The sequence below is a fragment of the Myripristis murdjan genome, chromosome 15 (genome assembly GCF_902150065.1).
Source record: "Myripristis murdjan chromosome 15, fMyrMur1.1, whole genome shotgun sequence".
Taxonomy (NCBI): domain Eukaryota; kingdom Metazoa; phylum Chordata; class Actinopteri; order Holocentriformes; family Holocentridae; genus Myripristis; species Myripristis murdjan.
Window position 1 is genome coordinate 24,455,624 of NC_043994.1, and position 25,267 is coordinate 24,480,890.

General features: G+C 43.8%; 1 protein-coding gene across 6 annotated transcripts in view; it reads right to left on the reverse strand.

The window, feature by feature from the left end:
- The window catches only part of LOC115372823 (signal-induced proliferation-associated 1-like protein 2), an 84,494-nt gene that overhangs the window by 29,909 nt on the left and 29,318 nt on the right, over positions 1-25,267 (reverse strand). For all 6 annotated transcript variants that reach the window (XM_030070970.1, XM_030070966.1, XM_030070968.1 and 3 more), the window contains exons 2-9: positions 20,594-22,388; positions 17,524-17,657; positions 15,489-15,677; positions 11,111-11,285; positions 10,411-10,514; positions 8,502-8,659; positions 7,209-7,785; positions 987-1,261 (exon numbers count right to left, since the gene is read on the reverse strand). In XM_030070970.1, coding sequence (XP_029926830.1) covers positions 987-1,261; positions 7,209-7,785; positions 8,502-8,659; positions 10,411-10,514; positions 11,111-11,285; positions 15,489-15,677; positions 17,524-17,657; positions 20,594-22,118 — 3,137 coding nt within the window. In that variant the 5' untranslated portion in view covers positions 22,119-22,388. The remainder of the gene's footprint in view (positions 1-986; positions 1,262-7,208; positions 7,786-8,501; positions 8,660-10,410; positions 10,515-11,110; positions 11,286-15,488; positions 15,678-17,523; positions 17,658-20,593; positions 22,389-25,267) is intronic.

Genomic DNA, 25,267 nt, shown 5'->3' on the forward strand with positions numbered 1-25,267 from the left:
GAGCAATTTTATGTTGAGATTGTTTTTTATTTGCTGTGGTCCACAGTCTTTGCAATTTTTTGATAGGATTAGCTAACAGCATTAGCGCTAATTGAAATATAAAATAAAAATGTGGGATTAAGTGGAGATATATTCTCTGTAAACTGTAAAGCAATTTTGCTGTGGGTGTTTGTGACTGAGTGGGAAAGGCATTTATTAGTATACACAAATCTGTCAGCCTGAAGCAAAAGCAAAACAAAGATGTCGAAAATCTGAGTGTGAAAGAGCGATGGATATGCTTTCACAGGATTGTCTGGCTCACACAGACAAAACAAGCAGATGTGCTTTTGGAGCGAGCCTTTTCCACAGACTTTCATCTCTGCCCATCACAAAAGATCATTTGAAATATGCTTCTCCCTTTCTGCTGGGCGAGGGATGACATCTCCCCATGGGTGAGCACCACTAAAAAGCCAAACACTCCCATCCTAATTGCTGAATGGGAGATCAGGCGAGGTTAGAAAAAAGCAATCTGCAAATGTGAGCTGTCAGACAATGGCAGGAAGAGTTGAGCCATTAATCAAAACGCTCCTCTCATTATCATTAGTGAGAAACGCTGACTGTCCATGTCTGCATGACTCTACACCCCTGCTGGAGCTTTGTCTCACAATACAGACACGTCAGTACAAAGAGTCGCCTCTCCAGAGAAATCACTGTGTTTAAAGAGAGCAGCATCAACCCCTGTGCAAGAAAAACAGTATATAAGCATTTTTTGATGCAAATCATCGAAAATATGAGTGCAACTATGAGGCTAGGTTAGCCCTGATGCTTAAAAAAATGAATAAACTTTTCCTCCCTGGGAGCACCTGCTTTTGTATCTATAAGTTTACAAGCAGAAGGCAACCCACTGGTTTTCTGCTTTGTATGCATCCTTTGTCTGCAGTGTTGTTACCAAGTGTTAAAACTCCTTCAAGCCAAGTGAAAATAGGAAAATGAGGGTGAGAAGTTACCTTCGGGGGGTGCCGTCTTCATGGGGCTGGATGATAACCACTTTGACAGTGATGGAGGTGCGCAGCAGGTCAATCATCTGCTCATGTGTGAGAGTGGCAACAGCCACCTTACAGATCTCCACCAGCCGGCTGCCCTGCCTCAGTCCCGCCTTCCAGGCGAAGCCAAAGGGCTCCACGTCGGCCACGATGCCCTCAAAATTGACATGGAAACCCAGCTGGCCCAGGCCGTTCCGACGCAAAGTCATCTCTGATGTTTCACAGCCCCTGGTGGCGATCTGAAATCAGCAATAAAAATCACTATTATTGACAAGAACAATAAATGTGCAGAATTTGTCTTGGTCACGCTGGCCTATAGACATAATTGTAAAGATAAGACGACCTAAGGACAACAGGTTTTCACTAACAGGACAGTAGAAAACAGTACCAAGTGGGAGAAAGAAAGAGTCTCAGACGAAAAAAAAAAATAGAAAGCCTGACATATTTCCACAGACAGTGGCACGCACAGGACTGAAGGACACAAAAAGACTGAAAGTTTACTGACATGGAAATCCATTAACAAGAGTGTTAGAAGCTGAATTCCAATAGCAGTTCCACAAAAAACAGCAAGCACATTTTAAAGTTTCCGTGTACAACACACATAAACACACATACACACACACACACAGCGCAAGTAGGACAACTAAAGCAAAGTGAAAATCCCATCCTACGGCAAAGCTGCATAAGCATGTTTATTTTTCTCATTCAAATGGACGTTAATAAGACACTTTCAGCACTGTGGCTCGCATATCACACAGTCACAGCGTGTGCAGCATGGGGAATTAAGATCAAACTTGGACCAGTCTACAGAGCCAACTCTCTCAAACCAGTGTTAACTTCTAAGAACGTATCCGACACCGACTGACAGCTGCTGCGCAAACCTCGTCCAGATCCAGCATGAGCCATTTACCAGCTCTACCGTTCTCTTTCTCGTGAAAACCACTGGTAGAAAACCTTACGCTCCATCCAATCAGCTTTAATCACCCTTCAGATTAGTCTTGGGTCAGTTGTGGTTGACTGCTCCCATTTGCCTCAGAGTGGCAGCTGGCTTCAGGGACACATTAACTGAGACTATGACCTGTCAACACTCAACCACATTCTCACACTGGCAGAAACCCTACCCCGCATGTGAGAGCAGATCCCAGTCAACCATTATGGACCGCTATGCGTCAACTCTGGACCAACTCTGGGGCAAGACACAGCCCTGAATGCCCAACAGAAAATCCATTGATTATTGGTCTTTTTAGTCATTTATCAAGTCATTTGGTGATTATAGCTGAGATTTGTTTTGCTTTTTACACTTCATGTCGATGTAAAATCAATACATTTCCCTCCTCTAAGAAAGCAATTTGAAGATACCACTTGTGGCTCTGCAAACTTGAGCGTTTGACACTTTATAGACAAACTGTTGGGTTGAAAAAAATAATCACCCGATTAATTGACGATGAAAATAATGATTCCTTGGAGTCCTCGCCTTGATCTCAGGGAAGGAAACCTGATGTTGTTGCTGAACCAGTTTTAAGGCTGGTAATTAACTCAGTGAAGGTCTCAGCTCTGTGAGACCGGAAGTTAAAAGGGCTGAGCCGCAGTCAGAGGTCAGTGAGATGGCAGGAGGGACAGAGCAAAGGACGTCTCTATTCAACAGATTCAGTTTTTGTAACAATACACTAGTTGGCCATTCGACTGAAGAGCAATTTTACTTTTTTGTGACAATTCAATTCAGTTTGAGTTTGCAAACCACCGTGTCAGTCAACAATTCTGTTCACTACTTTTGGCCACTTCACCAACATTTTATATTCATTAAATAAAGCTGCAATAATGTAACTCTATCCTATTTCTTCTGTAATGTGAAAAATACAATGAGACAACAGTATTACTTATACTTTATTCTAAATAATAATAATAATAATAATATTGATGATAAAAGTTGCAATTCATATAATTCCCTTGTATCAACACAATGTTATAGGTGTTAAGAATTGGGAATGGTTTGATTCAATGCATTTCATATCAATTCAGGCCAAAGTCAGATACTGTTGATCATTTCAGTTTAGCATTTACAACCGATGCATCGATGTGATGAATGAACAGTTACATCCCGTGGTGCAGTGGCCATGTTTTAAGGGAGCACGGGCTCATTTTGTGATGCATTCTCTTTTCAGATTAAGAGAAGAATCCGTTTTCTCAGACTGATAAACCCAGTACAACACTACGTGGAGACGACTCACAATCTAAAAAAAAAAAATAACTCTGTGTAAAAACATCAAGGGCAAGTGAAATTGGAAGCGTGAGACCCAATGGCTGTCTGAGATAACTTGCCTGGGTATTAGGAAGACATTGGCCTGGGTATTAGGGACCATACATGAATCAAACTGGCCTTTGTCAGAAATTCATTAGGCCTAAATAATAGCTTCCTAAATGCCTTCATTGGGGCACTTTATTAAGTCCATTCAGAAAATTAATTTGACCAGGTTCTCACCAGAATGGCCCAAATACATAATGTCTGATCCAACGGGACACTCATTATCTCATAAGAAGGATTTGTGGCCTGTGAACCTATTGTGTTAATGACGGTGGCATTGTATGTGGCCTATATGTGTGTACACTGCTGGCAGATTTTTTTTTTTTTTTTTTTTTTCTGGATGCCAGTACTAATATCTTATATCTTTCCACCCATAATGGCCAATATATTACCCATACTGATACCAATATGCATTATTATAACAACTAATATAAATGTAGATGTAAAACAGCTTTTCAGACAGGCTTTTGTTCCTATGCACATGCCTCAAGACTACTTTTGTTAGCCTACATGTTGTGACAGTTATATATATATATTTATATGTTAAACTGCCTTGAAAAAAAAGGTTACACAAGTGCCAATTTCACAATTAGCCAAATATCAAAAGTAAAAATAATATTGGACTGATTCCCATATTGGTTTTTAAAGCTGACAACAGCCAACATCAACAGTCTGCTGATATATCTGCCCATCCCTGTAGCTGCTGGCCAAAATTTTTCTCTAAGCGGATTTTGATAATGAGCTCGGGTGCCTGTTAACAAAAACGACAAGAAAATTTGAGCTCCAAAAATGCATCAAAAACAGATTCAAGGCTGCCGCAGACGCTGTCATACCGTTTTACCTGGAACAGTGAAGGTGCTTAAATGAAAAGGGGGGAAAAAAACACTCAAGGAGAAGGGATTTCTCACACTTCTTAAAGTGGACGAAACAAAAAAAGAGCATATACTGTACACCAGCCAGCATGCCTGGTCTCATAAAAGCCAAGCACGCGGCCACCCAGCTCAGCAACACCCCGGGGAGCAGGACATTATCACAAAGCTTTTAGTTGTACTCTCACACTGGGCCTCTCTGTGTGTTACAGCGGGCAATCTGTTCACTCTGTCTGCCCTGGTTCACATTACATCACAGACCCGGCAGCCTGTAAATCCTTCCAATGAAACACGATTCTAGTCAACCTCTGGGACGCTCAGGAAAACACAGACACCTCTGGGACGAAGTCTGCATGGTCAGCTCATACTCTCGTACCCGACGCGCCTACTGCAGCAGCTCTGAGTAACACAAATAGCCTCCCACTTATTAATACTTAAGTCTGACACCTCAGCAGCTTCCTATACTCTTGAGCTTCTCTTGTATAATATGCCTCACAAATCCCGTGGGCGAGTGGACATTTAATGTGAAAGGAGATTAGCATAGTGAATGAGGAAGTGATGTCCTCTGGCTAATCACGAATGCTAATATATCCCGCTGTGTCCTTTCTGATGAAGAGTGTAACAGACACTGAATGACATTTGTGTCCCTTCAAGATGAAATACGGTAAATACTTTGGCAAAATCTGCTGCTATTTGAGGTAGAAAGGGTATTGAAAAGCCATTCAAGTGAAATGTGCACATTTAGCCCTGCCACCTCCGCCGCCCACATTCAAATTTTTTACGCTCTTTTGGAAATAGCTCATGACAAAAAGTGATGTGTCATTATCTCTGTCAATCATAATCCCAGGCCAAATTAGGTTCAGGTGTGCAATGCGGTGTGAGGGTCTGTGTGAGGGGGATTGGGTGACTGGTTCATTTGGCAGAAAATGGGTTGTTACTCCAATTCTGTTGGCTAACCCAATGATTTACTGGCAAGGGTTTCTTTTAGATAGAAGAGAGGAGAGTCGGAATATATAGCCAGGCAAGAATAAGGTCAGACTCGGCTTAGGTTTGAGTTTTTGGACTCAACGTCAGTGTTATTTAGAGGAAGCAAAGGGTTGCCTGATTAGACTTTCAGTAAACAAATGATGGAAACTAGAACAGGAAAAAAACAAGGCAGTATAGCCATACACAGAGCGGAAGAGGCATTGGATGTGAGCATCCAGGCTGGAGGAACCAGGTGTTCCGACCTATTTTTCTAGAAATTAAAGATACCTAGACCTACCTGACTGCATGCACATTATAAACAAGGCCACAGAGTTGCGCAGATGGCTGAATTGCAGAATGGGGATGAGAGGACTTGGACTAAGTGGGTAGCTCTCCATAGGAGCGAAGTAGTCTGAGGCCAAGTGTTCTCTATTCTTAGTCTTCAGACCCAAAAATGTGTCTCTGTTTCCTCCCTTCCCCTTCAAAACTGGGTTGAAGCATCATGTGCTGTCCTGCTTAAGCTCCCTCCTCCTTCACCTGCATCTAAACATTTGGCAATCCAAGGATGGACCAAATCACATTATCCCTAATCTTGCACTCCATTAAATGAACTGTGTGCCACGGTGAGTGACGACGGCTCTTAACAGGTGTAGACAAGTGTGCTGCAATGTTTTTTTTTTTTTTTTTTTTTTCATTTCTGATTGTATACCTCTGTTGATTTAGTGTTGGTGGTCCATATAATCCTCTCTGGACTCTGCTGATTACACCTAACGCCCTCATATTCAAGTCAAAACTCCTGTCCCGACACAACCCTGGGAGAACCAGCTGGCCACATTCTGTCCCCAGGAAGAGGAAGCCAGGGAAACAAGCGGGTTTTGGGTTAATACAGCAAACCGTACTCACACGGTGTAGAGGAAAAAACAGCAGGGAAAAAAAGAAGGAAAGAGAATGAAACAGCGGAAGCTCAGTGTAAAGTTGCCACACAAGGGTCTGACAGGATACATATAGCTGCAGTAAGTGAACGGTCTGCTGACATAATAATGAAATTAAAATAACAGGGTTTGTGGTCCGCCAGAGAGCTACAATGGCGAGGGAAATATTTGCAGAACATACTTCTCACCACAGATAGACCACAGCCATCAGCATCCTCCCAAAGCTGAAATGTCTCATGGCCAATTTAAAGTCAAGATGGATATTTTCCTTTATATGCCACGCAGATTCCAGACTGTGTCAAACTTTGTCATCATGGTTTTATTCCCCCCTCTGATGACAAACCAGGTCATAATTCATCAGGTCAAAATAATCCTCAGCAGGGCTCTGTGTCATACCATCAAGCCACTGGCAGGTAAATGACTCTGGTGTGATCCACTGTTTATCTCGTTTTACAAATGATGGGAGATGAACATGGCGATAGATCACAGGCCAGTTTCTTCTCTGCAGTTATCAGATGCTGGGGCTAAACCACTGAAATGACATGTTCAGATGCTTAGAGGAAGCGAACTCGACAGTGCTTAATGAAGCTGCCATAACAGAAGAAATGTGACGACCGCGATAGCTATTTTTTAACAACTGCAAAAGACAGTACTAAACCAATTCATTTTGTTGATGACATGCCTACTTAGACGCCGAGAGCAGAGCCGCTGACAGATTCCATACAAAATGGTGTGACAGTTTTCACTGCTATTTACACACTGTATCAGGGCATTTCTGAAACTATAAGAAAACCCACAATTTGCCACAGTGATTGCAAATAGATGAAGAGATGGATTTATTCTCTGTGTAAATGGGGATGCCATGTTTTATAGCTGGTTACAAGTAACCTGAAATTCAACAAGAAAATCCCTCTGTGAAATTGCTCTAATCTGATTCCCTGTCTTGTGTTTCCTGAAACACTCTTTAGTATGGAAGGATTTGAGACTGATACTGAAGAAATGGGATAAAAATATGCCATAAAAGATCAGCTAGTTTCGCCTGCAGTCTAATCTGGCAGACTTCAGGAACTGTAACAAGCAAGGGGAAAAATTACAGTTCGGTCTCTAAGGGTCTTACCTCCAGTCTTTGGACCATCTCCCTGATGTCTTCCCCGCAGTTGTCATGGGCAGACAGCATGACACACTCCCCGCGCTCATAGAAGATTTTAATGCTCATAATCCCCGAGGTCCAGCCGATGACATCGCGACAGGAGCAGTTGAAAACAACGTTCTTTGATTCCTCCTCAATGAGCACGATGAACTCGTTGGAGATGCCCAGCAAGCAGTCCACATCCATCGACTGGCCAAAGTCCCGGGCGCGGACGCTCCAGGTGATGGCACCCACGCTCAACAGATGGGCATCCTTCCTCGGCTTTACCTTCTCCTTCTTCTTGGCTCCAAGGGTTATGAAGCTGAACTTCACAGCTGAGTCAATAGTAGCCGTGCTAACAAAGTTTTCTGCCAGGTCCTTCAGGTACTCCTGCCGTGTACGAGTCGCCATAGCACGGAATTTCTCCGACTTGTGTGCGGCGTTCTCTCCGTTGATGACCTTGGCAAGGAGGAAGTCCCTGAACACGGCCGACTTGGGGAAGGTCACACTTTTGGGGATGGGAGGGCCAAATGGGGGCACATCTTTAGATCTAGACACAGCCACGCTGGAGGAGCAAAACAGATACAATCAATGATATGAGTGCCACTGACCAAAGTCACAAGTTTAAGCCTGTGGATGAAAACACAGAAGTGCTACAACATGCAGAAAACTGAATCGTGTGATCAGTACCCATTTGAAGAGGGTTGAAATAAAATGGCTTTCAGGGGGAAAAAAATCTGCTGGAAACACTGAGAAGAGCTAAGGCTCATTTTGCTCCGTTGATTAAATGGTGTGTTATTAACAAGAGTCATCCTGACTTCAAACAGCTCTTGAGGAGAGAGTCATAAGTCATAATTTCAAGGTGTCTCTGAAGATAATAACTGTACATCATTGAACGGATCAAAAGAGCCTTGTGATTCCCACACGTAACTATGAAATCTTGAAAGCAAGCGGAGAACGCATTCAGCAGACTATTATTATTCCTTCAAATTAAACTGCTCTAAAAAGTTCACGCGAAGCCATTTAGCGTGAGGACATTTATGCAAAAGACACATCAAAAGATAAACACATTCCCTTAAATTGTCTTGGGGGAATTAGTTTACTTCAAGTGTTCTCTTATCTCATGGTGAAGAGCTGCAATAATTGGTAGCTTGCATCAGTGCCATCAATTTCAGATGCTGTGTTTTCACCCTCCCCTCCTCCTCTGGATGTTTTTATCTGCCTGAGTAGAGGCAGCTTTAAGCGTGCCTGGCAGCGGTGGCAGATGCTTGCTCTATTTACCTGTAGCAGACGTTATCAGTGCAGGGGTTGTGGACTTTGACGATGACAAACACGTGTTGGAAATGAGAGCGGATGTTTTTCGGAGTGAACGGAAGGGCCCCGGGCTCCTGGAATACTATGGTGACGATATCATTGCCGATGTGCCTCTTCCTTAATAACTAGAAAGTTAAAGAAAGAGACAAAACAGAGACGAAAATAAAAGGAGAGACATGGTTACTGAAAAAGCGGAGGATAGGGTTTAGAGTAAAAAAGGACGTACGTGACCTTTTCCTTTTCAAAGAATGATTGCATTTTTTTAATTGAAAACACAACACTGGAATTTAACACTTGTTCTCATTCATAATTTTACAGAGATTAAGATTCAGAAACGCAAAGCTATTAGATGCAGTTATGTCCTATTTGTGCCGTATCTCTTGGAGGCTTGAAACTTTTAGATTTTCCCTTCATGGTTACAAAGTTGTTTTTTTTTTTGTTTTTTTTTTTAGCATTAGATAGAGCTTTCCATGGACATATATGACTCATTTGTCTTACAGTGTCTTTTAAGCCTGTTTTGCACCAAACCCTTGAGTGTGCAGCTACACACAAAAAGTTTTTTTTCACTTGAAACTTTTAGATTTTCCCTTCATGGTTACAAAGTTTTTTTGTTTTTTTTTTAGCATTAGATAGAGCTTTCCATGGACATATGACTCATTTGTCTTTAGTGTCTTTTAAGCCTGTTTTGCACCAAACTCTTGAGTGTGCAGCTACACACAAAAAGTTTTTTTAAAAAAAAATCTGAAGGACTTTCAGGCTCCCAGCACGGTTTATTCCTCCCTGCTTGAAAGCATTAGGAGTGTGACACTAGAGGAAATTAAATTGTCCAGTAGAATTAAATAGTAAGATTTCAATCTCGAAACAGCCATCAAACTGAAATGAACTGTCACTGGCATCAATACCCGCAAGCCATTTAGAGATCAGTGAAGCAGTGAACTTTGTGGGCGTAATCACTTACGACCATCCAGCTCCAAGCTGTGATCCTGATATCACTTCCCGTATGTCACAAACCAGGAGAAAAGGCTTTTGACTGATTGAGATAAATTCCCCCAAAACTCAATTTAGACTCTACAGTTTGTATTGTTGGGTTGTGCAGGTAGTTAACCTCCTTCCCAGGTTTCTGTGGAGAGGTGCAAAGGGGCAAGAGGGACCTGTAAACAAACAGGATTAAAGGGTACTGCGGTGAATAACAGAGGATGACGGGGTGGCCAGGGTGAGCTTTGCTTGAGCCAGCTGGAAGATTACCACTAGGGATTAAATGGCAATCCCACTCAATTAAATACGACCGGAGCAGGGAAAAGGAAAAGAGACAGAGAAGCCCCTAATCCTGCCAATCAGAAGCCTTTAGATACAAGGGACAGATTAGGCATCCACAGAGTTTGGCTAGGGATGCTGTCCCATTCCCTGTACACAATCCCTCACTGTATCCACTGGTAATGCCTCTGCAGGGCTGCACCCAAATGTTTTAGAAAGTATGTCCATCCCAGCAGTGCGGAGCCTAAGATGGTGAACCTCTGTAATCAGGGCTTATCGGGTCTCCACTCGCCAAACTCGCCACTGGATCCAATTAATCCCACTTGTTAGCATAGACAGACACAGAGACCTGCCTAATACCATGCCAGTGTCCAGCCCCTGGGGACACACTGATTAAAATCCTACTATGGGGTACCGTTACCATGGCAATGCTCATGGTTTCCACTGATAGGTCATTACTGTGTTGAAATGAGGCTCTGGGGGAGATTGGCAGGAGCCGGGATTGAAGATTTCCTAAAGGGAAGCTGCTGGGGGACTTATTACCACCGACAGGCAATGGCTCACTGTGCACTAAAGCGAAGATGTGGTCAGCTAGAGGGGACAGTGAGTGAGATTTACTGACCTGCTGTCTGTTGTTGGGGGTGTAGGGAAGCAGAGTGGACACATGAAACATCAGCTCGTAGTCTTTATAGGTGGTGTAGAGAGAGTGGGTGCCGGTGGAGTCCGCTGTAACACAGAAACAGGGGCAATCAAGGTCTCAACCCTCATGACGAGCAGACATTATGCTCTATAAGTGGATGATGCAATGGTACATAAATCAAAAGAATGATGTTCATGGTAACGATCAAGGATCCAGGCTTACAAAACCTTAAGGGAACACTTTAATAAAACATACAAAAACATTTTCCCCTTGTACCCCTGGTGCAGTCTATCAATTGCAATATGCAAATAGTTTTGTTCTTATGCAGGAAATATTTCCACACGAAACTCTTTATCCCCATGGCATGTGGATTTTGGGGTATCCATATCACTGCTTTTGGAAAGATCTGTTGCTGTTGAGTTTTTCACATGTAAATTTTTGATGGTTTGATCTCCAAGAAAACCCATCTAGCCCCATTGCACTGACACAGAGAAGACTGCATTACACTTTAAAAGTCTCTAAATCGCACAGAAACTATCTGGATGGATAGACTGCCCGAGGGGTAAGTGGGAAAATATCTTTATCTGAACCTTTAAGGCCACTAAAAAAAAAGCAATATGAAATAGAGCAGTATCTCATAGCGTTAGGAGTCACTTGGCCTGTGTGAAGTGTGTTATCTTACTCTTGTTGTCCAGCTGCGCTCTGTACTTGGTGAAGCCTTTGAGGCGAACCCTCTGTCCCAGCAGGTCCAAGAACTCTTCCAGGGCCGGGCCAGCGCTCTCGTTGTTGTACATCTCCTCTTCCGTGCTCTGGCCGGCTTTGCAGTACAGCACTCCCACCTTGTGCTGGAAGCTCAGCTAGAATCAGGCACAGCCACAAAGACAGGACATGAGCGTGCATGTCTCACACAGTGCACTCAGACACACATCAGAAATTTTCAGCAGATGAGTGCCCACTTTCCATCCTGTCACAGCTAATGTGAGGGTGTTCATAACCCCTCTGCTAGCGAGCTGAAATCCCCTTTTGTAGGGCCAGGCTGTGAACTCTCTACGCGCTGAGTAGAGCATAAATCAAGCCAAGCTCATAGCTGCTATTGAGGAGCAGCTGTGGAGAAACGAGGGAGTGAATTACAGACATATAGCAGGATCACTGTGATTTACAGCAGAATGCTCTATAAGCTGCTATCAATGGCGTTTTAATCCTTTCCAATGAGACTACTGTAAACAATACTTTTAATTTGTCATTGAGTTCCAGTGTTAGTTTAGCAGCAGGGAAATACGGCTAACAGTTCAGCAGACAGTGAACTTCCAAACACAGCACCAAAAAATACAAATTTGATTCAAATCAGTGTTGGTCTGAAGACAGAGACTGGGCAAAGGCTGCATGCCTCAATAAGATGGATAACTAATTTATAATCAGCAGTATTACTATCATCCAAAAAAAAAAAAAAAAAAAAAACTGATTCAATATGAAGGTGTCTCATGGGGAGTCAGGCAGAAATAAAACATCAGAGGGGCAGCGATTCCCCTTGCACGGTAAAAGCCTTCTCCTCCCGCCGAACCATGGAGTCATGAATCTTTTATGGTTTACAGCTCCCCGATGCCAGCCGAGGAGAAGGGTCAAAAAAGTAGGAAAAAAAAGTCACGCTTTCAGCACCTGTTGCCCCATTTTATCAACTGAGGACAGAAACCTGACACAGGGTCAGTGTGGCAAGACAAAAAGGTTTTACGGGTGTGAAACCCAGGAAATGGACTATATATTGGAACAAATTAGAATCGTCTTTTCCTCCCGTGCAGGTTATCAGTTCCTAGTTTGCTCCTGACACTGTTGTCATGGTGACTTCCTCTATCAGGCAGACTGCTCGGCACTAAAGCTCCTGCGGTGACTGAAAGCTATTATACCATCAAGCCCATTGGAAATGGTATGATGTGCTGTGATGTGGTCTTCTTTTCCGCCCTGCATTATATGGGCTTACTTAACCTCGTGCTCCTCTTAACAGAGTGGCCAATCGCAAGGGCAATCGTATTGCCCTTGACAGCAAATTTGTCACTGCCCAATATGTGCAGGCTGCAGATACATCCAAGGGCAGATATACTGTGCATATGTGCTTTTTGGTGGCTTTTAACAGGGGAGGGAAATGCCCTTTTAAATGGATCTAAAATGTTCTTTTTCCTGTAGATCACTTTCTTCTCTATAAATATGTCTCAGCTCCCTGTCCGGCCTTTATTTTTCCTCTTCTGTCCAGTGCTGGGGGATGCTGAAACCTGTTAGCCCTCCTCCTTGACAAAAAAACTGGAGTGGAGAACAGAGCTGGAGAGAAACTTAATGAGGGGGAGAGAGAAACGGGGACAACAGTCCCTCTGGAGATCTCGGAGACACACCTGAGGGATACCAGCAGTAGCGCGAGAGCCAAGCGTGTTACACAACATTGCTGTGACATCTGTCTGCACCGCAGTGTCCCACACAGAACAAGCCCTCAGGCCAAAATATGGCTCCCAAAAACACTGGCTACTACTGTGACCTTGACACAAACATGTATTACAATACCTTCACTTTAATTTAAACATCGAAAAAAGGCAGATAACTGGGCATCAAAATAGACGGGAAATGTAGATGTGGGGCGTTTGCTAACAAGTACAGATTTTGTGCATAATGGCACCAAGTTAATCCTTATGTTCCAAGACCATGACAGGAAATTGATTTACTTTCCGGAGGGCTGATGTTTGGCTGTGCAATAACAGCCTCAATAGGTGGTCGGGATTAATCTCCTAAACCTGTGGAACAGAGGCGCGCTAATCTTGATCGTTTCCCTTTTTGACTGATCTCATCATCATCATAAAGAAGCAAAAAAACTAAAACTCTGACAGCCGAATATGACAGCTTTAACTCAGAATACTTATCTGGTAAAAAGGGGTCGCTATTCATGTGACAATCATTCTGTCATTTTTGAGATTTTAAACAGTCTCGCTCGGAACAACAGATATACATTTGGCATCAAAGTTATCATTGTGATTTCTATCAGTCATAAAAACACTTTTTAAAAAATCTGATTAGCTGCCTAATGTTTTTCCCAGTCCATCTGTACGCAGTCATTTCACCGTGATCTAAAATACATCCACATGTCATGTTCTCTTCTTACAGCCGTTACAGCGCAGTCCCTGCTTCCAGGAATATATTTTTTTTGTTTTTTTGCAGAGTGGATCATGAGGACAGTGATTAGGAAGGATAGAGTGAAAACTGCCTTGCTCAAGGACACTCACTCACTGGGTGTCCTTTTCTCCTCACAGGACGTGGAGAAACCTCTTCACACACACACACGCACACTCACGTTCACTCACAACAGAGGACTAGCGTGTCTTCGGCGGGGTGCATACACAGAAAATTCCTCAGATAAGGCTTTGTATGGGTGGAAGAAAAGAATTACACACTCATACAAAACAGGCCTGCCAGAGCACTTTCATTCTGTCAGCTCTTCACAAGATCTGAGCTGCAATTCTTCCTGTCTGCTCCTATCTCGGCTTCCTCCACATAAACACATTAGAGGCATGTTGAAAGTCCAGTCCGGCCAAAAAGTAGATTGTAGTGTGCTTGACATATTAAACATTTGCACAGCAAGCATCACATTAATGATTAAAACAGAAGCGTACAAAAATACTGATGTCCAAATATAAAACTGGCCTCGACTGGGCTTTTGGTTTTGAGGTCTGTGAGGAGGAGTGCCAGTTGGACGATTTTCAAGCCCTGCTCAGTCTGGGCTCTCCTCTCAAAGTAGTTTCAGAGCAGGTTTCTAAGATCACTTCTGTTCGGTCATTTGTCTCTCTGATATTTCGGCTTCCTCTTTATATCCGCTTGTTTATCTGCAGACGGTCTCTCATACCAAAGGCATGGGGAAAGTTGTTAACACGGCAGGGTGTTATGAACTAACTCCCACATGCGATATCGGCTGCCTGGGATCTGGCAGGAACGGCCTCCTCAGGCACTTATAAATTTGATTGATGAAGATGATTGGCTTTGGGATATTTTTGAGATGGAAAGTCTTTCATCCACTTAATTGCCATGAACTTGCTCAACAGAGTACACTACAGTACTCTTGTTTGTGTGTGTGTGTGAGTGTGTGTGTGTGTGTGTGTCACACAAAATTTCAGACTACATGAGGGACATGGTTGACACTTTCCATTATGAGAGCCTGTCCCTTGTCAACTGGAAGGATGGGCTCATGCTAACGAATGCAATTACGCTAATAAGCAGGCAATTCTCTATAGTTAGACAAGCACTACATCAGAAGCTAGCCCCCCACCCACTTCCTTTCCCATCTTGCTGTTTCATTAGAAGACAAATTGAAGGCCTTAAGATCACAAAATGAATCCCCTTTCTTCCATACCTGCGAATATAGAAGGCCCATATCGCTAATAGCCATTTCACTCAAACAGAGATAATGCAAGATGACATTTTCTGCCGTCCAGGCAGAATACCAAATCACCCACTCTCAGATGAAATAAGTTGTCAAAAGTGTATTACTTCAGTCTGTACGTGAGTATCCTCCCAGCAGAAAAAAAACCATGACAAAGAAATCAATGCAGGCCACCATGACTCTGGGGTTTATATCGATTCTATTTAAGTGTGATATTGGTTGTCTTTTGCCTCCGCCTGGGAACCAGTGGGTGTCTTAACTAGCGTTGACAGGTTATGGCAGATAGCCCAAAGGTCCCTGCTATTTGAGCTCAGTCTCACAGCAGTTTCATTTTATAGGAGGCGCAGTTGCCTCTAAATAGATAAAAACACAAAATCAGAAACTGCCTCATTCCTTAATCTGTAATATAATCCACAATATAGACACTTAAAATGGCTTAAAAGTTAGAGAACTGGAAAATTTGGGTGGGGAGAGTGAATGAAGCCTCTCTTCCCACTCTTTCCTTCTTTAACAGTTAATGTTGAGTTTTTTTTAAAGGCACTCAAACCCAATTACTCTGGCACAGCTCAGCGGCCAACACTGGACGCCTGTGACTGTGCGCTTGCAAAATTAAGGGATTTTTATCACAAGGACTTCTTTAAGCACTCACCCCCTGTTCGTCCAGCTTGAGGAGCTGCTCGGGGACCTTGGGTGAGTTGATGGCCAGCCTGAGGCACTGAATATTGAGCTCAGGCATCACATACTCAAGCACCTCCTTCAGCGGCAGTCCGCGGGCCGTCCCATGCCTTGCTGTGGAAGGAACGGCGTCTTCCAGGATTGCCCCACGCAGCGTGGTCAGCTGATAGGACAGAAAGAGTGAGAATATACTCCATTAATAACATTTAATATCTTTTGTATGGCTTGTGCTGTACATAACGTCCTGTTGTGTCTTGTGCAATGGTGCATGGTCAATATGCCTGGAAGTCAACACATGGATATTTGAGGCTACTTTCTGGTTTAGTATTTTGAATTAATCAAATTGCAGCCTACCAGTCAATGAGAAATAGCATGTTGTATATGCTGGCATATGAAGTTAACATATAATGTAGAATTACACAAAGCAGAAGAGAGAAATACTACAAATATGCATAATGCATCAACAGCCAGTGCAGCAACTAGCCTGCTGATTTTTCCTACACTTCCAGACGACTCTGCTTCCTGCATTTATCATAATTCATCATTAATAATTAATTGATCATGTTATCATAGGAACCTATTGTTTTGCTTATTACACATAGTTGATAACTGGATGCAAATATTTCAATCAAAAAATATTTGATCTTGGGGGCCAGATGAGATGTGGTCATGGGCCATATTTGGCCCGCACACCATATCTTTGACATCTCTGATGTCAGATGATGTCTATGCACTTATGACTTGGCTAATTAAGCTATGCTGATTGATTCAAATCTTTTAGTAAGAAAAAAAAAATACTGGAAACTGAGGACAAGGTTGATATGTTGGCGGCTGTATAACGCAGTCATGTTATGCCATTTTATTTAGGCCAGTGGCTCCATTACCAGCTCCAGTGGGCAATATTAGGAACTTGCTTGCTAAATAATTGAGACGGGCTAACTGAACGCTAGATGTTAAGTGGTGTTTTACTGTTCAGACCATTAAAGTGCCAGTAAAAGTTGACCCAAACAGCCTCAACACCCAATCTGTAGCTCCCGGGTGTGGTTTAGCACATTGCAGACACATTTACACAAATAAATCCCATTTTGTAGTCCATCTGCGAAGCCTATGAACATGGATGCAAGCAGTTAATGGCAGTCTGGCAGACGGGCATTCTGAAAAGCAGATTACTTAACAGTGTAAAAGGAGGAAAGGAAAGAGGGGGGTGGGAGAGAGAGAGAGACACAGAGAGAGAGAGAGACAGAGGTAAGGCACATGCAAAGAGTCTTTCTAGTGATTGGGGAGTTAAAACATTGTCTGTGTGCTACTTGCAGGGCTAGCATGACCCAGATACATTGTTTTATCTGGGGAGTGGTGCTTCAAACTGAGAATGGCATTTGATATCAGTGACATTTCTCTGCCTGATGCATCTGTTGCACCTGAATTATTCAGGGGATGAGACCACCCAGCATCAATCAATAAGAGCTTTCTGTACCACCAGGGACCGTGCAGTTGTGTGCTGAGACTGTCTGCTTTACTCCCATTGTATTTGTGGGTGAATTATTTCTTTGTATGCGCATGTCCGTGCATGTGTGTGTGTGTGTGCCTTGTTTGTGAATGCAATCACACTGACTCTCTGATGGACTGCACCAGTGTTTGCATGACTGACTAACTGAGTCACAGCTGGCACAAAATCACTGGCCACATTAGGGAAGATTTAGAAATGGAGAGGATAGAGGGAGTCTCCACTTGTTGTTTCCAGAGGTACTGAGGCTTTTCGACACGCTTGCATTGCTTGACTGAGCTCTGTATTGAGTGACCTAAACCTGAAAATAACAGAAATATGAGAAATGAGAAATATCCTTGTAAAAGTTTTTTCTGGCTTCTCGTCTGACCTTAAAATAATCCGAAAAATCCCAGAAATCACACATTTTCCCACTAAAAAGTGTTTTTTTTTTTTTTTTTTGGTTTTTAAACATGCAATACTCGATGCAGAGCGCCATAAGTGCACAATGGTGTGTTGTAGTTACCTGACTTGTTCTGAAGGTGACCCGGTAGTTGTACTGCATCCCATCTTTCTCTTTTCCATCATCCAGCCTCTCCCTGCGGATGCTGACTGCCACAGGACCCAGATTGTCATCTACCCCGAAATAGTTTTGATGCTCTGGAGGTGGGGCAAGACAGGCCAGAATTACACACATCAAGGATCACATTAATGAATGTTCTTCAACAAAACGTCTGACATTGTTAACTCCGCAGAGTTGGGAAAAAAAAAGCTCCAGTTTAAAAATATCTTCTGAAGCTGTGAAAAGTAAAATCAGTACACATCTAATAGGATGAGAATCTGTCGTCTTGTATATGTCTTCATTAAAAAAATGCCTCTGATGTGCACAAATCGTGTTGCCACCTCATGAAATATGTATAGTTATTGATTTTCTATAATTATGGATGGAGTCATGCAAAAATGCTTATGGTTTGACACGGTTTGCAAGCTTTTGCTGTGGCAGAGTCAGCAAATCCCTGATTACAGACAGCAGCGGGAGTCCACTGGAGATTTGAAGTCCCCCTCTGAGCCTGATTTAACCCCATTTTCTTTGTTATGGCAACAATATCATAAAAGATCATCTTTTTAACATTAGCTTGTCAAGATCAAAAAGAGCCTTATGCCATTTAGAGCCCTGGATTTGTGACATTTTTATGCATGAATGCTAATTTCTGTGTCAACATGAAAGCACTATTTGATTTTAGTTATGCACTGCCTTAATAAAACACTCAATAAACATATATAATTCTGTCTTATGAATTTTAAATACTCAATACTAGCAATAGATATTCAGGGGTGTTAATCTGAACATTTCCACAACATCATTATCATAAAAGTCATGTGATGTCGATGTCTCCCATGTTTTCTCCTTTTTCTGCCAACAATTCAAGGGGAGGGGGCGGGTGGCTGTACATGGACAGGAGCAGGGCTCTGCACACACAGAGCAGTGCTTTGAGCAAACACTTCCTAATCCAGGCTGAAGCCACGGAGAAAGATTCAGCAGACAACAAAAGAAAAACCTCTCTGCAGACTCAGAGCAGCAGCACTCTCAAAGCACGAGATTTCACCACAAGGTTGGACACTGCATCTACCTTGTAAATATACACTGATTCTTATCAATGTGACGTCAATTTGAGGGCAGAGAGCATATGAGCATGAATAATAGATGAACTGTAGGAAGGGAATATGAGCATACTATTTAAGGAATGCAAGGCTTGTCAGGGACACGGGATGGGGGGGGGGAAATGCTCTGTGAGGCATAAGGTCAAATGGTGGTAGGAGGGCTGTCTGTGCGTAGGGGCCTCTAGGAATCCTAATACCGATGGCACTGTGAGGGCAGACAGCGTAGACTGAAGAGGAATGCCTTTTGTCAGCAAATTTCTAGGACATGTCACCACTACCTATCACTTGGTCAGGAGGACAATTTGCCAAATGTTGCCAAATGGGCGACATTTGTTTTAATTGACCGTCACGTCGAACGAAGCCTCTCTCTGTTCTTCTCTGCCAATATCCACTGCAGAAATGTCTTTGAAATCTTTAAAAGGGAAAAGAGCGCTGTGTGTGTCTCTGTGCTGCTGAGATTGTTTGTAAAAGGTCAATGCAATGAGGGATGACTAACATCAACCTCTATATCACTGTGTCAACCCACATTCATATGTGAGCATGACCTGTATATGACAAGGAGTGGCTGGTGGGCGCGGATGCTGCATTGTATCCATCAGGGTAGCCTAGGAACACCCAGTCTCATTGCGGCGGGAAAAAAGCGCTTTAGGTAATCAATGGGATCAATGTTCAGCCCAGGGTGATAAAAGCTTGCCCTGAAGTGGTGACACACAGTCATATTTGTGTGTGCGCGCGTGTGTGTGTGTGTGTGAGAGTGTGTAATACAGTGGAGGTGATGACAGAGTTGTCTCTTCAATAAAACACCCACATCAGAAAAGGTCAAGGGCTAAATCCATGTCTACTGAGAGAAAAAAAAAAGCAAAGTCTAAAAAGTTTCGACATGAATGAAAAGGGACAACAACATGCAGCATTTCAATTATACATTGGTCTGCATTACAAAAGAGATTAAATATGTAATGAAATGAAACATCACAGACAGCAGAGAGCATGCTGAAAAAGGCAGTTGTTATATTTTTTAGGGGAAAAATGGGTTTTATTTTGGGATGAATAGCAAATAAGGCAACATTTCACGGTATATGATTATGTCTCAACATAATAAGCTCACTAGCATTGTCTAATACAAGCAAAAGAGATCTGTAATTGTCTCATTCTCCTTGACTGGAGACATCAAGCCACAAGTGAATTTACACACACAGGCACACGGAAGTATATTTAAAAATAACAGAGTAGCATTGTAGAGATGTTCAGGCATCTCTTCATGTGAAAGGTGAAGCAGCTGTTTTTTTTGGGGGGGGGGGCTTAAAAATGGGTAATCCAATATGCTGAGTGGGGCAAACCCAGAGACACACAGACAGCAGGAAAAACAGACACGTATAATGCGGTGATGGGCTGAGCTTGGGGTGGTATTTCCAGACTCAGTCACCTAGGTGTTTTAATGAGGAGCGTTGGGACCTCGGCGTGGTTTTGCTGACCCCATAGTTTCATGTGAGGAGTGCTCACACCCCTCCAGCCCCCTTGGGTAACAGCTGCAACGCACCCTCTAGCTCACCTCTCTCTTCTCACATGACTAATCGCAGCTTCTCCACAGGGTTGAGGGCAATATCACAAGGAGAACATGACCGCTCCTCTCCCGAGGAAGTGAAATACACACCCTCACACCCAGCACAAGCCTGCTATTGTTCTGGCCCTTGTATCATCTGGCCGTACAAAAATAACTGGGCCGTCAAGATATCTGACCCTATGTGCGGAGGCTGTTCCATTTTGGACAAACTCACCCTCACACAGCATTTTTTTATAGTCTTGTCTCACGGAAATGAAGTCGCCTGGAAACTATTGTCATTCTCAACAATTTGTCATATTCTCCTGTGTCACCAATACATCATTTATTTAAACTTGAAATAAAACAAGACACATTTCCCATCAAAGTGACTTACCTCTCCCATAGAAGTACTTGTGGTAGTAGTATGCTCCCAGGTCGATATGCTCAATGATGTAGCGTTTGACCTTCTCCCTGTGGATAGGCTGGTTTTCTCGAGGCACCTCCAATACAGAGACTCCTGCATTGGTGCAGTGGGAACTCAGGGAGGATTCAAAGGAGCAGCTCTCTCCTCCACCGCTGTAGTTGGCACTGTTGGCTCTGGAGAGGGAGATCCTCCTCTCGCCCTCGCCACCAATCTCATTGCGGAAGTGCGGGCAGCTCAACACCAAGCTGTTGCTCTTCCCATCTCCCTCATCGGCATCCAGGTTCTCCTTGGGGTTCAGGTCCTCCCTGCTGCCCAGCGGAGAGTCGAACACAGAGGTATTTCCACTGCTACATCCTGCTACTCCTCCATCTGCCCCAACACCAGGCCCGGACACAGCTATGCCTCCGCCTCCGGGCCCCGCTCCAGAACCGGCCCCGGCTCCAGCCGAGGCAGCTGAAGCCCCAGTAGTGGTGTTCTTCCTCTGGCTCAGGTTAGCTCTGTTGGCCACTGCCTCACTGATGTTGAAGAGAACGCTCTGGACATCGTAGTGAGCAAAGCACTTTTGGAAGCTGAGTGGTCGGCGGTCCTCTTCCATAGAGAGCCGCAGGGCATCACTCTCGCTCTTTATGGTCCGTAGTTTCCTGAATAGGGACGTTTCAGACGAGTCCGACTTCAGACGCCTCATAAAGGACTTCTCCCTCTCCCGGCTATAGAGGAGAGAGCTGTCTATGTAGTCGTAACCCGCAATGTGGACTATCTCACCCCTGGCAATCTGCGCTGCTGTCTGCAGGCTGGGGGAGAGGGAAGTGTCATAGCGCAGCAGCTCGGGGAAACCCAGCGGAGGCACGCTGCGGTGGTCCAGGGTGTCCACCCGGTAGCCCCTGAGCATGGTGAAAAACCCTTCCCCGCTCAGGCCCTGACGGTCAATAGAGGACGTGCTGCCATACTCCCGGTGCAGCGAGGCCCCCGTGTTTGGGTTGACAGCGTTCTGGTCCATGATGTCCTCGGAGTCGATGTCACTTATGGTGACATCACTGTTGCTGCGCTGACGGATCGGGTGGAGACCCTTCAGCGGGGAGTGGGTGAGGAGGTCACTCAGTGTGTATTTATTGTCAGAGTAGTCTGCATCCAATGGCACCAGTTCGCCATGCTCCAGTATTTCCGCTGTTTGGTCCTGCTGGCCGTTCTGAAACGCTGGTATTACACTCTGATAGTTTGGTGAAGGCCGCCCATCCCATCCATCTTTCCTCGGTGGCCATTCTGTCACCCTAGCCCTGACGCCCATTTTAGGCATGGCTGGCGTGCCATTTGTTTTTCCTCCGCCCTCAGGTTTCCCCTGTGTGCTGGAGGCTGGCGGTCCCATGCTCCCATTCAGGGCTTTCAGTTTCCTGCTGAACAGCTCCTCTGACTGCATGGCTCTTTGATAGTCTTCCGGGCCTCCCACAATTCCCACAAGGTTTAACTTGTTGTCTGTCACAGGGCTCAAAATACTCATATCCTGTTGGCAGACTCTTGGTAGAGTAGACACTCAGGACCCCTCTTCATTACATCATGTGATTTGCTCATTGGTGTGCAGGGGAGAGGCCTCTTTCCTGAGTCAATGAACCAACCATGGTCACAACTCGCAGAAGGCGGCTGGCGCGGCGATAGACTCACAGCATTTGGATGTCAAGGAAAAGTGTCTGGGGCACGTTGAGGCACAGCGGAGTGCGTTCCTCCTTCACAGTGTGCCACTAATTCAGAATGACAGGCAGAAGAGTTTAATCTGCAAGTCAAAAACAAAAAAACAGAAGAAAATGTTAGTACAAGCTTGTGGGTTTGAATAGTTTTTATAGGTAAAACAGTAGCGGTTTTATTCTCTAAAATGACCCTGAAACATGGCACATTGAGTTCAGCTGTAAAAATGAGCGTCTTGCTGACCTAAATTATCTGGACTCTGTTATCTTCTAATAAACTCCCACTAAGGGGTATGCAACACTGTATTAGTTTTAGAAATATCTAGAGCATGGCATCAAATACAGCTAATTAGTATATTTGAGAGGAGTTGGTGCCATTATAGTTTTATAATGAGATAGATGTATATCTTTGTTGGTGCTTCCAGCCAGCGCCTAACAGATGGCGGTGAAGCAAGTTACAGCAACAAGAGGCAGATGTTCAGCTAAGTGTTCAGATGTACCAATATCTGATCCAACTGCTTGTAGCATCATCAAGCCCGCAAATTATACAGGGGGGATAGTTTATGCATATTCAACTAAAATTCCAGTTTGCCTGCTTATTTTTATCTGCCCTAGTTGATTAGGAAGAAAATTAACAAGGCACCTGACGAGATAAACCAGCTATAACAAATTGAAATAGAAAAAAAAACTCCCTCCTGCCCCTGCTACAGTTGTGCAATGACAAAAAGCAGCTGCATTCTTTAGCTGCACAACAAGGCAATTAGTAATAAATCACAAAAATCCAATGAAATGTGAATTTGCAGTCCATGCCATAACAGTCGTTTCACAGGAGACAAACTTTACAAGCTCCCCCTCCTTCTCCCTTGTTCAACTGGGGAATGCAAATAACAACAGCCAGCTCCTCGTGACAAAAGGCTGAAATCAGCAGCTACATTCATTAACCTGAAGCGCTGAGGACATCGGGAGGGTGAGAGAAAACACTGGTGGGCTTGCCCTTGAAAAGCAGCCTCGTTCCCTCTTGGGAATCTCAGATGTCAAACACACACAGGCAGCAAACTCACATGGTTTCCATTTTTATCCATAAGTAATGTCCCTACAGATCTGCCATCTGTGGACTTTTGTTAAAAAAGCAACAAATTGGTCATAGCCTAGTTCAACTGTGAAAAATGGTCTGACATGGATAATATAAAAGGACCACAGTGTACACCAACAAAGAATAGTAGACGATTGTACACTGGCAATGAATGCAACAAGGACATGTTTGCAGTACTGTATCCCCGTACTAAGGCGAGTGCAGTTGAAACCTTTTCACAACGCTCTCCAAAGTGTGTAAATGTGAAAAACCCGGCATGGTGTTGTAGTGTGATCCAGGCTGCAGTATGGTATCAAGGATGTGCAGGCCATGTGCTTAGGCTTCCACATCCTCTATAGTGGACTTTAAGCATTTTGGGGTGTTTCAGTGTGGATGTTAGTTTAGATGGAACAGCACAAAAAATGTGTTTTCAAATGTACCCAGCTTACTGTTGCCATGGCCTTAATAAAAAAATACATATTCCTACATCCTCACTAGCCTGGTGCCGGTCACGAGCCCTCACAACCCCGCCCTCCCCAGTGGGGGCTCGTGAGGTGTTAACTCATTGCAAGGATCTCCTCAACCACTGTCACACTTCTTCATGGACGATTACACTACACCATGCCGAAGTGGAGCCAGAGCGCCTTCTTACACTGACCTAAATGGCTTTCTCTTGTTCGTCAGGGCCGGTGGTGTTCCTCATCTCTCCTGGTACTCCACTCATGAGAAAACCTCACGAGTTAACAAGGAAACCCTCGAAGTCACAGAGAATAGGACACTGAATTGCTACAGTTTTTTACTTCAGCGAAGATCATAATTCCTGTTAACGGCATTCTCTTGGTAAGACTTCATTGTAAACATGATAAGTTGAGGAGAGCGTGGGCTTGGGCCGGCCTCCCAGGCATTGCTTCAGCTCTGTCCGCCAGTGCTCAGCATGATGGCCTCCGTTTCCAGACAACTGCGCACTATGTTTACATTTCTCCGTCATTTACTGTTAAGGAGGAGGATAAACAATGTTGGGATGAAAATGTGGGCCACATCAAGATTAGCAACAGGCCAGACTAGACCAAAAACACAAGGGGCAAATCTGAAACAGCGCAATAATATAGTATTCTGCCTGGGCCAAATACAGGTCAAGGACGGTATAGCATGTGTGACCTAAATGTGTAGGAATAGAATGATAATAATACCATCTCAATTAGGTCTACTGGCAAACTATCCCCCAGTCCTCTGGCTTTTCCCCCCTTTCTCCTTCACTGAGAGACCACAGGAAACGATACAAGGTCTTCAGATTCTTCGTCTCACACTGCTGAATGGTCTGGTTATGAAGATGGCTTCATGTTCACAAGAGCAAACTGTCTGTATCATGGTATTTAACACCTGGCTTAGACGGGACAACACAAGTTAGTGTTGTGTCAAGCAAATGCATAATGTAGCAATGGCAATATTGCTCTGGGAGACCCTATCTAGTTGTCTGTTATGATGTGCAAATGATGAATAATGGAGTATCTGCCTGGCTGCAGAGTAATGAGGAATATCGAAGCCGCTCAATTTCAATACAGAGGACCTCTGTGTCTGAAAAGGCCAAAACGATGGTTTCAGTTATAGGGTTGAAATTGAGAATTTGAGAATAGTGACATCTGTTATGCCACTTGAGCCGTACGACATGGCGTTGGCATTATCTGCATTCAATATTCATTTCGTGGGAGACAGTTTTCTTCTCCAAGCTGACTGAAGTGAAAAGCTCCGACTGCTGTATTATAGTGAACTCATCATATTTTTTTGACATTTTGAATCCACATGATTTGTTGTTGTTTTAAAGGTTTCTAAATACAAGCCTGAATCCTTACTTGGGGTAGGGTTTTACAGCTGAGGCAAAGTCTATTTCTAAGAGCT